General features: G+C 40.5%; 1 protein-coding gene across 2 annotated transcripts in view; it reads right to left on the bottom strand.

Annotated features, from left to right (window-relative positions):
• Positions 1-6,781: 6,781 nt before the first annotated feature.
• Positions 6,782-13,755, bottom strand: part of LOC126401752 (fibroblast growth factor 14-like) — a 70,199-nt gene continuing 63,225 nt past the window's right edge. For both annotated transcript variants that reach the window (XM_050063228.1, XM_050063229.1), the window contains exon 5: positions 6,782-13,466. In XM_050063228.1, the coding sequence (XP_049919185.1) occupies positions 13,318-13,466 (149 nt within the window). In that variant the 3' untranslated portion in view covers positions 6,782-13,317. The remainder of the gene's footprint in view (positions 13,467-13,755) is intronic.

Genomic DNA, 13,755 nt, shown 5'->3' on the forward strand with positions numbered 1-13,755 from the left:
GTGGTAAAACCTAAATCTTGGGGATTGGATGAGTAAATAGGACTGTTTGTGTAGTGACATGCAGCAGTTCTGTACTTTAATACACTCTATAATCACATTCTCTGCAGTGCTATACAGTAAGTTATTGTTTCCTGATGTACTGAGTGTGGATGACACCTAATTCAGAAAGTTTAGATTTAATGCACACACTGACACACTGGATTTAAAGCACACTCCTTGCATCTGGCTCCATATGGGATAATAAAGCACGACTTCCACTGACTATCTCTGTCTGTGCTACTCATCTCTCCCCGCATTTCTCAGTCCACTGCTCCTCATTTGCATAACAGTTGAGAACAATATTGCCAAAGCAGCGAGACAAAGGCTCTCCCTGTCTTTAATTTTGCTCTCTTTCCTCTCTTTCAGGGCCTCTGAGATAATTAAATGTTTCACAGTCATCAAAGTGTGTCAGACATGCTGTTGCCAAAGTACAGTCCAGAATAAAACCAGCAACAGGCTTGATGACATTTCCTCAACAAAATGACAAGTGATAATATCATACTTACAATTAAAGTTACAGTAATCAACTTCACTACAACCAATTGGCTGTCGAAACAGGTGACAAGCGTTATGTTCTAAAACCAGCTGCCGGCGATTTAACCAGCTGAGTTGCAGGCGACATCATCAGCCGGCTTGAGTCGAGCTCAGACCGGTCAGTTCCCACCAATGCAACTTTTCTCTAAAATGGTTTTGTTTCATTGCGAATCATTGGTCTGAACTTTGAATGATTTAAAGCATGAAAGATGGCTGCAAAACATAAAATAATCACCATAGCAACCAGTCATCAAAATGATCAGTTCAACAATAAAACATATTGTGAATATTCCTCAAGATGGAGGAGATAGATTTTTCTTTTTCTCAATTTAACACACGCACACTCACACACCGAGGCACTTCCTCCCTCTCCTTTCAGCTATGATGCTTTCTTGGTTGCCATGGCAGCCAACGAGTGTCTCTGGTGCCAGGCAGAAATGGGCTCTGATTGGTTAATCAGTATTCAGACTGCGTGTTTGCTTGGCTAGATGCTGCTCTGCCCTACTCTGAGTGTGTGTGTATGTGCCAGTGCGTGTGTGTGTGTGTGTGTGTCCATCAAATGTCACTTATCACCTGAGAGATAAATTATTCCTTTCTCTCCTCCCGCCCTCTCTTTCTTCATCAACCTTTTTCTTCCCTTTCCTGCTGTTGTGAAGAAGAAGAGAGGAGGAGGAGTGATGAATGAGGGGAGGGTGATGATGAGAGGAGATGTGAGGAGGAAAAGAGGTGCAAATGGAAGAGAGGGGGTCAAAGGGGAGGAGCGAGCAGGGAACAGAGATGAAGACGAATGAGTGACAGCGACAGTATGATGACTCTGACCTCTGACCTTCACCTGTACCGTTTCATCTGAGGAGGCTTAGGTTGACAAACGGAGCCTGATTTTGAATTCTAATGAATCGTTTGGGTCAAATTTAATCCAAATAGGCATCAGGGCATTATGTTATTCATTCTAATGATCATCAGTCTTGGTTTCAGTGCAGACTTTTAATTTCCCGTGATATCTAGATTTTATATGAGAACATGAAACGAAGAAAATTAACAGCAAAAAAAGTTTTTTTTTGTTTTTTTTTACATACATCAAATAACGCTAATGAGACATGGAAGCAGTAATTACAAAAGAGTGGGGGGTTTGATCTTAACCTTTTCAGAGTGATTGACAGCAGTCTGGTTGCCATGGGGACATCATGAAACTGCAGACTGCCTTACATAATGCTAGTGTTGTGTGAAAACCTCATATTGTTGCTAATTTTCATGTTTCAGCCTCAGTTAAAGGATCTCACGCTCCTTTGAGGGACGAGAAAATTCCAATCACACGTTGGTTCATGAGATAATTTAAAAACACCACTGGATAACTGGGAAGAAAAAAAACCAAGGGGCTCAAGCTGCACTGCTTTTTTAGTTTCACAGTTGTTTGGAGATACAAGGTTTTCATGAGACAGCAGTGGTGAGGGACGCTGGGGCTTGAAGTGGCCATGATTACTATGAAAACCATCTATGACGCATGCCTTGTGTGTGCATGTGCATGCAAGGGCGTGTGCATGTGTGTGTGAGCATGTAAATTTGTGTGTGCATGTACTGGAGCGCCTGTTGTCTTTGATGATAATGAGGCAGACAGAAACAGGCTCTCAAGTGAGCTCTCAATGCCACCTCAAACACATTGCTTCAGCACGGGTACTGTCTGTGTGTGTATGTGTGTGTGCATTCGCATGCGAGTGCACGTTTGTGGCAGATAAGAGACCAAAAATCCCAACTCGATGCTGTTTTAATGAAATTAATCAAAAAGACGGGAAATCGAAACATTTTGTGCTATGTGATAACAAAATGTCATTTTGCTTTCCGGCTATAATTGGCTGCTTTTTAATAAGAGATTACTGTTCAGCCATTTTGCTTTGTGCATAATGGAGTTTTAGTTTTGCTGGTGGCCAAAGTGATCTCATTGATTGAGTCAAAGCACACATAGTGGAGCCAAACAGGGCCGTAGCCAGGATTTTAAAGTCCCAGACTGTCACATAGTCAGAAAAATAATGTCCTATGTCTTTTCCTAAACACTTAACCTTGATCTCCATGGTAACGTCATGAGGTCAGGGAAAGGTGTGAAGGTGAATTGGCCACCATAATTATCGCACAGATGCAGGTTTTGCAAAAATGGGAAAACACACTAAAAATAAGCGATAGATTCCTTTCTCATTGCCACTAGACGAGAGCTGGGTACAGGGCTCTGCAGCAGAAGAATATTCAACGTCATGAACACCCTGGAAAACAGGTTAGTTACCAGAAAGCAGCATGGAGTTCAGAGAAACTTTTGACTTCTGCAAAGTTATTTCTCCCTGGAATGCAATAGTAACATTTCCTATTAAAGACAAAAGCTGTATGTTAAACTATAATGTTCCGAAGATGGAAAAGCACATCACCTTGATTATTCTACAACAGTAGCGCAATGTCCAAATTCACCAATTGGTTTCACACATTGTTGAAAGTTCAAAACACAAAAGCATGTTCGCAGGTTACAGCATAAGATGGAAAATAATTAATGAGCAACAGTGCATTTATATGAATTGTAGCATGTTTCCATAGCATAGAGAGAATTCTACCAGCTCTTGTCATGGCTGCCATGTAGATAATTCTGGCTTGTTTTACTCAGTTAGCAACCTTTCTAAACAAAGATGATTTCACCAGCTGAACCTCATCCATGGTGCCATTTTCATCTTGTTGGACAGTCCACAGTAAAGAGGCAAACGGGACACTATATCAAGACTTTAACTTAGGTGTCCTCAATAGTAGCTATGGTGCTGAAGCCAAAGAAATGGCGACTGGAAACACTGTCGGGTCAAGAAATTTGTCATATAATATAACCGTAGAGAAAGAATGACTTCGTGAAAAGTAGGACACATCTTAATACTGATATTATAGTATGGGGCCCTAAAAGAACTAATGATGGTATAATTCATCTTTTGCTTCAATTCAGAAGAAGTATGAGAAAAAGGACTGAGCATTCGCTTTTGCTCAAGAGGTAGAAAACCTACAACTACCAGAATGCACTGTGCCACCAATAAACACTCCAACGGATAGGTAACATAATGCAAGTTTGTCTATTCTGACACAGGAAACAATATGGTGGCCAGTTGGTAACAAATGATCTCAAATTACAAAAAAAGGTTGAGCTTAAACATGTTTCAGAAAACAGTTTAGGTGAGAAATACACGATGCAGTGACAGAATCTTGGTTCATATTTGATCAGCTGCTCTCTTTCTCTCGATCTGCTTCTATACTCTGCGTGTCCATTTTGGCAGTTGTACAAAAATGCTGAAGTACAGTCTGTAGTTTGAGCAAAAGCCTCAGAGCCAGCAAAAATCCACCAGATGACGCATTTCGCAGGGAGATCTGGGCACTGGCAAGATGGAGGGAAGTTTACCACAGTTCATTTACACACACGACCCACAGTGTTTTGATACAAAGCTGGTTGAAAATCAGCAGAGTATCCCTCTAAAGGGTTAAAAGACATTAGACTGTGCTGACAGAAGGACTCCACAGATCTAGATCCTGTCATCGACTCCTTCAATGATCAATTACATGGTCTGCAGAGGATGCATGTGTATGTGATGGATGTTTACACAGAGAAAGATAACGACTAATAACAGATCCATGATAAGGCCTTTGCAGCATATAAATTGTATCAGATATATACATGACCATGGAGGAACTACAAATTAGCAGCTGAAGCTATTCTTAACATCACATTGCTCACATTAAAGCGATTGCATTTGTTTGCAGAGAGATGAATCACACAAGCGCAGAAGGATGACAAAGTATGGAAGTAAAAACCTAAATTTATGCAGCAGGCTACAAAAGATGTGACAGTGCACATGATGGCAGAACAGATGGTGAAACTAAATACTTAAAATGACAGAGAGTGACAGGAGGAAAACATTTTAAGGAAGAATTACTGCAGGAAATGAAATTACGACCAAGTCCACAATCCTAATACTTTAACAAGTGATGAAAAACATTACAACGATCATCAGTTTGAACGAGAGATGAAGCATGCAGTGTTTCATTGGATATAATTAAAGTTACAGTTCTTTATAACCCCCATCTTGCTAATTAAACACCATGTTGCCCTTTAAAGTACACCTAATTTACATTACATTTACATATGCAAATCTTAATGACATCCACCTAATTACAGTATTTGCTGGTTCATCTGTCATTTAAAGGAGGCCAGGCAGTGCGGTGTGATTGTGTGTGTGTGTCTGTGTGTGTGTCTTCCTGCCTGTCAACCTGTCTGAATGTGTCTGCCGAGCTGTCTCCACAGCTCTCTCCATACATGTCTGCCTGATAGTGGAGCTGTTTAATGGTGCTTCCATCAAACTCTGCTCTGTGGAAACTGACTGATGCTGCTTCTCTCTGTGTCTTTGGTTAATGTGGTTTACGACAGTTAATTACATTTGTTACTTAGTTGGATTCTTTTTTTCCTGTGTGAAATTTAGGTACACTAATCTTTTACACTTTGCATCAAAATTGAAGCTCCTGTCCGAAACTATTTCATTTCTGGGATTTATTATTCAAAACTTTTTCAACATTGTTTGGACAGCTGGTTGCCCCATCTATGTCCATGGCAATATTTGCAGTAACTCCTCTAGATGTTAACTTAAGTAGAGCCCAAGTGGACATTGTCTCTTTTTGCTCACTTCTGGAAGGACTCTTCATGTCCAACATATGGACACTGGATTAAGGATGTAATGTATTATTTACAAGCGGAGAAAATCCGTTGTTTTATCAAAGGATCAACCACACGCTTTTTTGCCACCTGGCATTTTCAACTTTTGTGGCAAATATAGAAGCTGAAAACTTGTAATGAAACACAGGCTAATTAATTTGTCATCATTATTAATTATTTATTTTTTCTCTTCTTACTCTTTTTGGGATTCCCTCAAATGGTCTTGGATTTTCATTCTTATTGGTTCTGTTTGTCTGTTAGTACTTTGTATATCTTAACTGAATTGCTAATAGTGACACCTTGTTTAAAAAAGCTGCATTGTTATAGTTTTGAGGGGCCTGCTGTCAAAATGTAGTGTCAATACCTTAATTACTTCAGTTGATTTTGTTTACAGGTGTAAATTGCAAAATAAATTCATCAAATTGCCACAAACTAATTGTAGGATGATATACATATGTATACCAGCAACACAAAGCTACACCCTTACCAACAATGGCACTTAAATGTAGCCAGTTACTGAACCTTTATTGCCGTTGAACAAGGTTATTATGGTCAACTTAAACTAAACTAAAAACTTACTAAACTGTGACTAACTAAATCAATACTGTGCATTTCAAAACTAAAATAAAACAAAACAAATATGAAACATATATTTTCAGGGTTTCATAATATAGAGGTATTGACAATAACTGTGATAATTAAAAATGAAATATTGATGTCATGTTAATATTGCACATATATTTACATATATTTACATTGTGTACATAATGTAATCTAAATATAAAATATTTACACTGTGTAAATAATCCAGCGCCTCTAAAGTAATTTCCATTTCTTTCTGTCTGCTTTGTCTCCCTCCACTAACGCCAACTGATGGCCCTTTCACTATCCATTAAATGTAATTGCTCCTTTTGTCATTACAGACTTTCTCTTCTTCTATAAATTTCGAAATGATATTGTAATTGTGAACTCTTTTGGTTCCAATTGTGGTGTGGTGAAAACCTTCTCTTGTGCCAGCCCTTGTCTTTAGGTCGTGTTTTCGTAAGTTTGGTCACAACAAGCATGAGGAGGCAACAACTGCCTTCACAAAGTGTTGTTGTTTGTATTGTAATAACTATTTTGAACTTCTTAGATATGTCCCCTGAATAAACAAATGCCCCACATATTATAATAAAAACAGTAAAACTACTACTGAAACTGACTGACACTAAACTGAATTGAAAACAAAAACTAAAAACAGAATGAAAAACAAGAACTAATGATTACAAAACTATTAAACTCTGTGCTGAAATGGGTGACGACAAACAGCCTGCCCTTAAGTCAACACAAAGCATGAATGGTATGAAGAGTAAACCTATAAGTGAAGAGTGCTTAAGTTGAATGGATGAATAAAGTCAGTGATGACATCTATGAAAGTTTATCTTATACAGAAATAAACGGACGAGAGAGAGACACACTGTGCAGTAAAACAGTCCAGCCACACTTCCTTTCTATAAATCCTTTATTCAATATTGTTTTCTGTGTGTATACAATGGATTGGACACAAACTGTACAGTGCAGACAAACTGTTTGCATAATATGTATGTAAAGGTAACTGTACATTTACTGACAGACAGAGTAATCTCCTTTAAGGTAAACACCTGGGACACATTGCATCTGGCTCATAGCATGGTTTGCATTAGCCAGACACAGAAGGTTGTGAATCTACGGCTTTATTCAATGTGTTCTCCATCCTGCAGTTAATCACAGTCTCACTTTGAAACTGAACACGTAATTATATGTGTGCACTAGTTTCCATTAACCCCTGATCCAGGACTATGACACTACATATCAGTGATATAACCTGGACGTTTAGGTCACACAGTTCCTCTTGACATTGGGTACAGGGAGAATGTTGAAAACCCAGACTCACTCGACGGTACACAATCTCCTTTATGATTAGAAGGTGGGAAAAAACAGCATCGGGTTATGTTTTTTTTTCATTGACGTCAATACAAACCATGTTAAATCAATTCTGTGTTGCTGTAATACAGCATGTGACCACCAGTGGCAGCACTGACTGAGGAGGAAAACCTAAACCATCTCTCGTTAGATTACAGCTGTGTAACACCATTTTTTCCCACCTTAAAAGTCACAGTACGTAATACTATATGTTGTGTGATGGTCCTTAATCAGGGCATCTATTTCTACATCTACCAGCATCTAAAATAACTCCCTGAGCACAATCCATCATTGTTAAATGAAGCAGCAAAGGAAATCAAACAATTACTTACTGTTTTTTATAATTTTCCTGCTCTCAGCCTCCAGAATTAAATATTGATGCTCTGCTGAAAATATTCCACGCAAGACATGCATTAGTGTAACAATGTTAGCGATATGAAGTAATTTTGATTCATTCTTCCTTTGCTCCATTAATGCAGTGATGGATTGTGCTTGGAAACAATGTGTCTCTGTGAGTTGTTTCCGATGCCACAGGAAAATGTAAAAATTACACAAACATCAAAAGTGGCTGCAGCAAACCAATGAGCCAGATGCAAAGTTTCACTGATGCTACACTGTAAATGTTTGTTTTGTTTATGATAACACATTTCCTAAATTACCACATGCATTAGCCCCAGTCATCTTTCCTCTTTTAAAAAACATGCAACAAGTGGGAAACAGTCCGAACAGAGAGAGGAGGAGGAGAAAAGAGGAGGTGGGAAGAAGTTCTCTGGCTGCGTGATTACAAAACGAGCAGAGAGCAAAAGCTAGCATAGTTACAGTGAACAGAAGATTGGGGATCAAAGGATAATTGAAACGTAAAATAAGATGAAGAGTGTGTGTCTGCTTTGTGTGTTTGTGTGGGATGAGTGTTGAGAAAAAACAACAACAGGAGAGTGCGTTTACTGTCTCGTTTCAGATTCAGATGTAATAAGGCAGTCTTTTGTCAGAGGAATAAAGTGGAATGGAGAAAAAAGGAAAAAGAAAAGAAAACCTGAGGGAGACCAGCTACATCATGAGTACAGTGCGAACCATTACATGTCCCTGTGTCTCTAAAGTGCACCTGTACTGCAGTGGTCGGGTCACACAAGCCTTTTTGTCCCATTATGTCTCGTGTCCATTTTCTGATTTCAGAGCTACAGTTCATGCAGGACAAAGTAAGATGGCTACATGTGTACCTGCCATGAGAACACGAGTGGTACTTGTATGTGGAAATTAAAAGTGACCCGGGTTGTCATGATTGCTCACTTCTAATTAAATCAGCTGCTCTCTTTCCTGTGCAGAGCTCGCTGTTAGATATCTCATAATTGTAGCCTTGGTACCTGGCGAACCACCAGTGGAGAGAAATCTCTCAGGAGACACTGACAGTAATTGCGCCGTCGTTGTTTGAACCAGGAACTGTGATTACCAGCCTGGAAACACTATTGTAGCAGTGTCTTTGGTCAGCAGCCAGGAAACCAGGCCCCTTTTTCTCTGGCCTCAGCTATCATTAATTCTTGAGCATGTGCCACAGATCTTCAATAGCTGCTTTCACACGACGTGGACCCTACTTCTAACCTAACAAGCTGGGCCTCTTTGAACGGAGGAAGATTTGGTTCTTTTGCTAAGTCGATCTTTTTCCTCTGCCAGCAGTGCAGACAAATTAGCTGCTTGATAATCGTTCAGTGGAAAGCAGTTGCTGTCCTGGATTGTATCTCTTAACGTTTGCTCAGGCAAGTACAAAAACATCATACTCTATGCTGTAATTAAAGTGGCTTCTTAGACACAAGCAGCGGAGACAACACAGGACACATTCAAAAATAAAAGTTTACAGACCTGATTGTCAGGGTTTGTTTTTTTTACGTAGTAACCCCTACTGTGACACAACATTACATCCACATTTCTTTGACGTGACACAAGCACAACACCGGTTAAAAGACTTCTTCCACATTACCGTCATCCCACTTCGACAGAGCTGGAGTCGAGCGACTTTGAGAATTTGGAAATCTTGGATAAACCCTGCTGGAGCCCAGGACGGCCGAGTGTTTAGCATAAATCTGCAGCCACCCTGGATCTCACATCTCGAGCTTGGCTGGGGATGAGAGGCACTCACATAGCAAGAATCTACAACCAGCAAACATTCTCATGATACATGTCACGTGCACTTGCAGATTTCCAGGGTACACAGAAACTCTGATCTTTCTTTTATTTTACACATATTTCACTTACATCTGGCTTTTATAAAATACCTTAATATCAAACAGTAGCTATGGATGTGAGACTAGATATGTTTACGCAATGTGAGCTGCTCAGCCACACATATTTGAAGGCAAGTAACAGCTAATGAGAATCAGAGGAGAGAAAAATGTGGTGAATGTGAGGAACAAATCTGAGAAATGCCAATTAGAAACACTGTGAGCTGTCTTGTATTTTCACAGTCTCTTCAGCAGCCGAGTGTATCCTCTGTACAGTACAACACAGCGTGACAACATGAAACATGTCGGAGAGGCTTGGCTTGTGTGCAGCAGCCGCAGTGTTTGACCTGCTGCACAGACACACACCTGTTGCTGAGGCTGGGGGTAGCTCGTTTAATGTCGGAACAACTGTGAGGATTAATCATACAGCCTTGTGGATTTGTGTCTAGGGCGGCCGCTTTGTCTTGTCTCTTTGTAGTTTTGGGAACGTCAGTGGAGGTCATTCATCTTCAGTAAATATGACAGTGTTTCAAGGATCTGATTAAAATGCAAAGTGGTTACTTTGCTTAAAAATCAGGATTCAAAAAGAGAGAGACGCACAGTTTGTGTTTCTTACTGAATATATTCATTTATCAGTGCCTCATTGTCGCTGACACTAATATGAAGTGTGGGATCACAGTATTAACGTCTCCTCAGGGATATGACGGACTACTGGTGTAACTTTCTGAAGAGTTAATTGGCGTCTAGTCTTGCTGTCTTAGAAAGACGAGTAAACAGAGAGCCTGGGTGTCGAACAGGATTCAAGTCCAGAACAGATTGGTGCCATGTTGACTGTCACAGTGAGAGGGCAAAGCATGGGAATCTATTTGGTTTAATTTCATTTCAAGGCATTTGATTTTCTGCCCTGTAGTTCGAAACATTTCACTCAGAGCTGCATTTCGGTGGTGGGATTTGAAACTGCAATCAGTGTGTGCTGTTTGTTTTTGGTGGTTACACAAACCACATTTCTAATACTGTTTTAGTAATGTAACCTGCTGGTATAGGACGCTGTGCAGGCCAATTTAGAGCCACAATGTGAAGTTCACACCCTCTGTCTTGTCAAAAAACTATATTTCCTCCTGAAATTAAAATGCATATGATCAGATCAGCTCTGATCCACGCAGACATACTGGCCTTGTTCAGACTGCAATCCCAAATCCATTTTTCATTATATCCAGATTGTAATCAGATTGATTTTAGAGTGTGTGGACAGCAAAAAAACACATTCGGAGGTGATTTGAAATGCGATTTCTCAGCCTGGACGCTCATATCGGATTTCAAAGTATCTTTTGCATCACTGGCAATGCGTCACACAATGATGACGTCAAATCCAGAGGGACAGAAGTGCTGAGCAGAATCCATGCTGGTTCTAGATGAGCACTATGGACGAGCCTGTGTGGTACGACAGAGGAGTTCTGCACCACGACTTCACAGTGTGATTGTTTGGTGGTCAAAATGGTATACCTCCATCAGGGGCGACGCTGGATAGTCAACGACTTGATGATTTGATCTAAGGAGCCTGATTCGACTGCTAATCTCACAGTGGAATCGTCATAGTTGCGGGAAAATGTGGTTATGAAACAAAGGATCATGCCATTCAGCTCACGGTGGTGCTGACTGTCTGATTTTTACATAGAATTGTTTGGGTTAAATCATAGCTTGTTTTGGTAGCGCTAAATATTTTTTAGACTTCTCAATGGTTCTGTCACAATAGAATCAGTGGCTTGCATCTTTCTGTCTCAAAGTTCTGTTTACAGCCACAGACAGCAAGCAGAACCCAAACTAAGTGACGTGTTCTGTCTGTCTATCGATCTCTTATGTTCGCTCTTTTTACTGTGGTGAGCGCCACATGTACACACTCACCCCGTACACACAATATACAGGGCTGAATGGAAGACGTACAATTATAAAACAAGTTCTATTTCAAAATTAAGAACATGAATCATTTAGCAAAAGAAAACAAAACATGATTTGACAATGAGTCAATGATCGGCAACACTTGATGAATCAGATTCGACTTTGTAAATTCTTAGTTGGGGACACCCCTAACCTCCATTTCTTATGCTTCTGCGTTGGAAAGCCGCGTCATCAGCATAGCCACGTCGTTACAGATGTTGTTAACACAGCAACCCATGCAGATAGGTTGGTGCTGTCTGTACACACAACTCGAATCTGATCACTTGCAAATAACAGTGCGGACAATCTGTCTTAAAAATTTGATTTGCCTGCAGTCTGAATGCAGCCAGTAACACACAGATCTGCATCCACTCGTGCAAAGTATCCACATACTGTGTATATATGCTACTTTAAAATTGCACTCCTCTAAAATTAATATTTATTTGAGAGCTGTAATAACTTTGAAGATTAGGACATGTGAAGACCTCTGATCTTCAGGTGCAGGTTGCATTATGGGAGGGTAGTGGCGTGTATTGCTGTCTACCTAAGTGTCTTTTTTGAAAGAACCACTGGGCAGTTAAGTTCAACACAAAGTGGCTTTAACATCATTTACCCTGTTCATTTTTACCCTCATTCCTACCTTTAACTTCAAGTACTTGGGAAGGCAACAGAAAAGAAAAATACTACTGACCGTTCTTGAGGTTTGACCCTCTGCAATTTCTGCTACTCCATGTAAACACTGACTGCTACCATGCTGTTTGGACGCCAGCATGCCTCCTGTGCACTCCGTGTTGCTACAAACAGGGAATTTGTGGAAATCGTTCTGGCTTCAGCTACGCACTAATTTGAGCAACTTGATACCAAAACTCCTTACTTGACACGTCAGCTGTTCTCCTCCTCTCCTGAGCTACGCTTGTGTCAGTGACGTTATGGAATTCAAAAGGGGACAGAAAAAAAAAAAGACAGAGAGGTAGACACTAAAATCTCTTTTGTGTCTGTACAACAACGTAGCTCGATATTCACTAGTGCTCTGTGTATGCAGAATACAGTAATAAACCATCCAACAAAAAGATAACAAAGGCATACTGAAAAGACAAACATGCTTTAAGCTATGTGGTGTCAAATAAGAACTCTCTCTTTTTAACAGCTATATCGTATGTGATTAAAATCAGGGACATGTCATACGATGGGTTGCCTTGTATATAATGCAGAGGGCCATTTTCAAGTACATTTCATTATAAGCTTAGTAGAGAAGGTCTTGTGCCAAATCTTAATTGATCGATGACTAAGCATCCTCTGAATCATCAGTGTTTGGTATTTAAAGCATTCTCTTTGCCTGATGTTTGCTTTAATCTGTTCTTTATTTACTCAAAGATCGAATCCAAGTGGTCGATTTTGGGTAGGAGTTGTGTGCATGTGTGTGTGTGTGTGTGTGTGTGTGTGTGTATGTGTGTGTGTGTGTGTGTGTGTAGCCACCAGCAAGCAAGCATACCTGGCAACAGAAAACAGTACTATCAGGAGAGGAAAAAAAGGGGCCTCATTCTTACAGATTGTCACAGAAAAATACCGGTGAAGACGACATTTTTTTCCGTTTTTTCTTTGTTTTGTTTATACTTTAAGAAGTCATTTCGTGTCCCACATGAGGGCTGTCCCAGTTCCAAAATATCCGTCTGGCATTGGCCTGACTTTACGGTCTTCATCCTCCTCTTCCCCCCCGCCACCAGCCGCAGTGCTCTTCCCCACAACATCGGATCTGTCCAACAGGGGAAGAGCTGAGGCGGGACGTGCGGCCCCACTGCTGACCAGTCAGAACTTGAGCTGTTGTTTGTTTGGTTACCTTTTGTTGCAGTTTAGTTTTGTGAGAGCACAGCAGCGGGGCGAGTCTCTGGCTTTTCCTGGCCTCCGGTTGGCCAGGGGAGAGTTAAACGGGGGGCTGGGTTATGTCTCCTCTTTGTCGGGTTTGTTGACTGGTTTGCCGCCATTCATGACCACCGGTTCGCTGGTTGTGCTTTTGGAAGGCGGGCCCCCGGCGAGTTTAGGCACCGCCTCCCCTACGTCGTGCAATGAAGGCTCTCGGTACATCGCAACTAGTGGTGGGAGAAAAAGGTGGACGGGGAAGTAGGAGGAGGGTGAGGAAAGGAAGGAAGGACAGAGATTAAAGAAAGTATACAGGAGAAGGAGTGGGAAGAGAGGAGAGTAACAAGGATTAAAAGGGGTAAAAGACAAGATAAGTAAAGCATGAATGAATGAAGGAAACAAAGAGCAGGAGGACAAGATTTGTCTTTATAATCTCATAAAACTAAAAAATAAAATAAAACTTAAAGCAGCATTATGCAAGAATTGATATTTGCCTGAGTGATCTGTCTCACAGCTACT

The sequence above is a fragment of the Epinephelus moara genome, chromosome 15 (genome assembly GCF_006386435.1).
Source record: "Epinephelus moara isolate mb chromosome 15, YSFRI_EMoa_1.0, whole genome shotgun sequence".
In the NCBI taxonomy this organism is placed as follows: Eukaryota; Metazoa; Chordata; class Actinopteri; order Perciformes; family Serranidae; genus Epinephelus; species Epinephelus moara.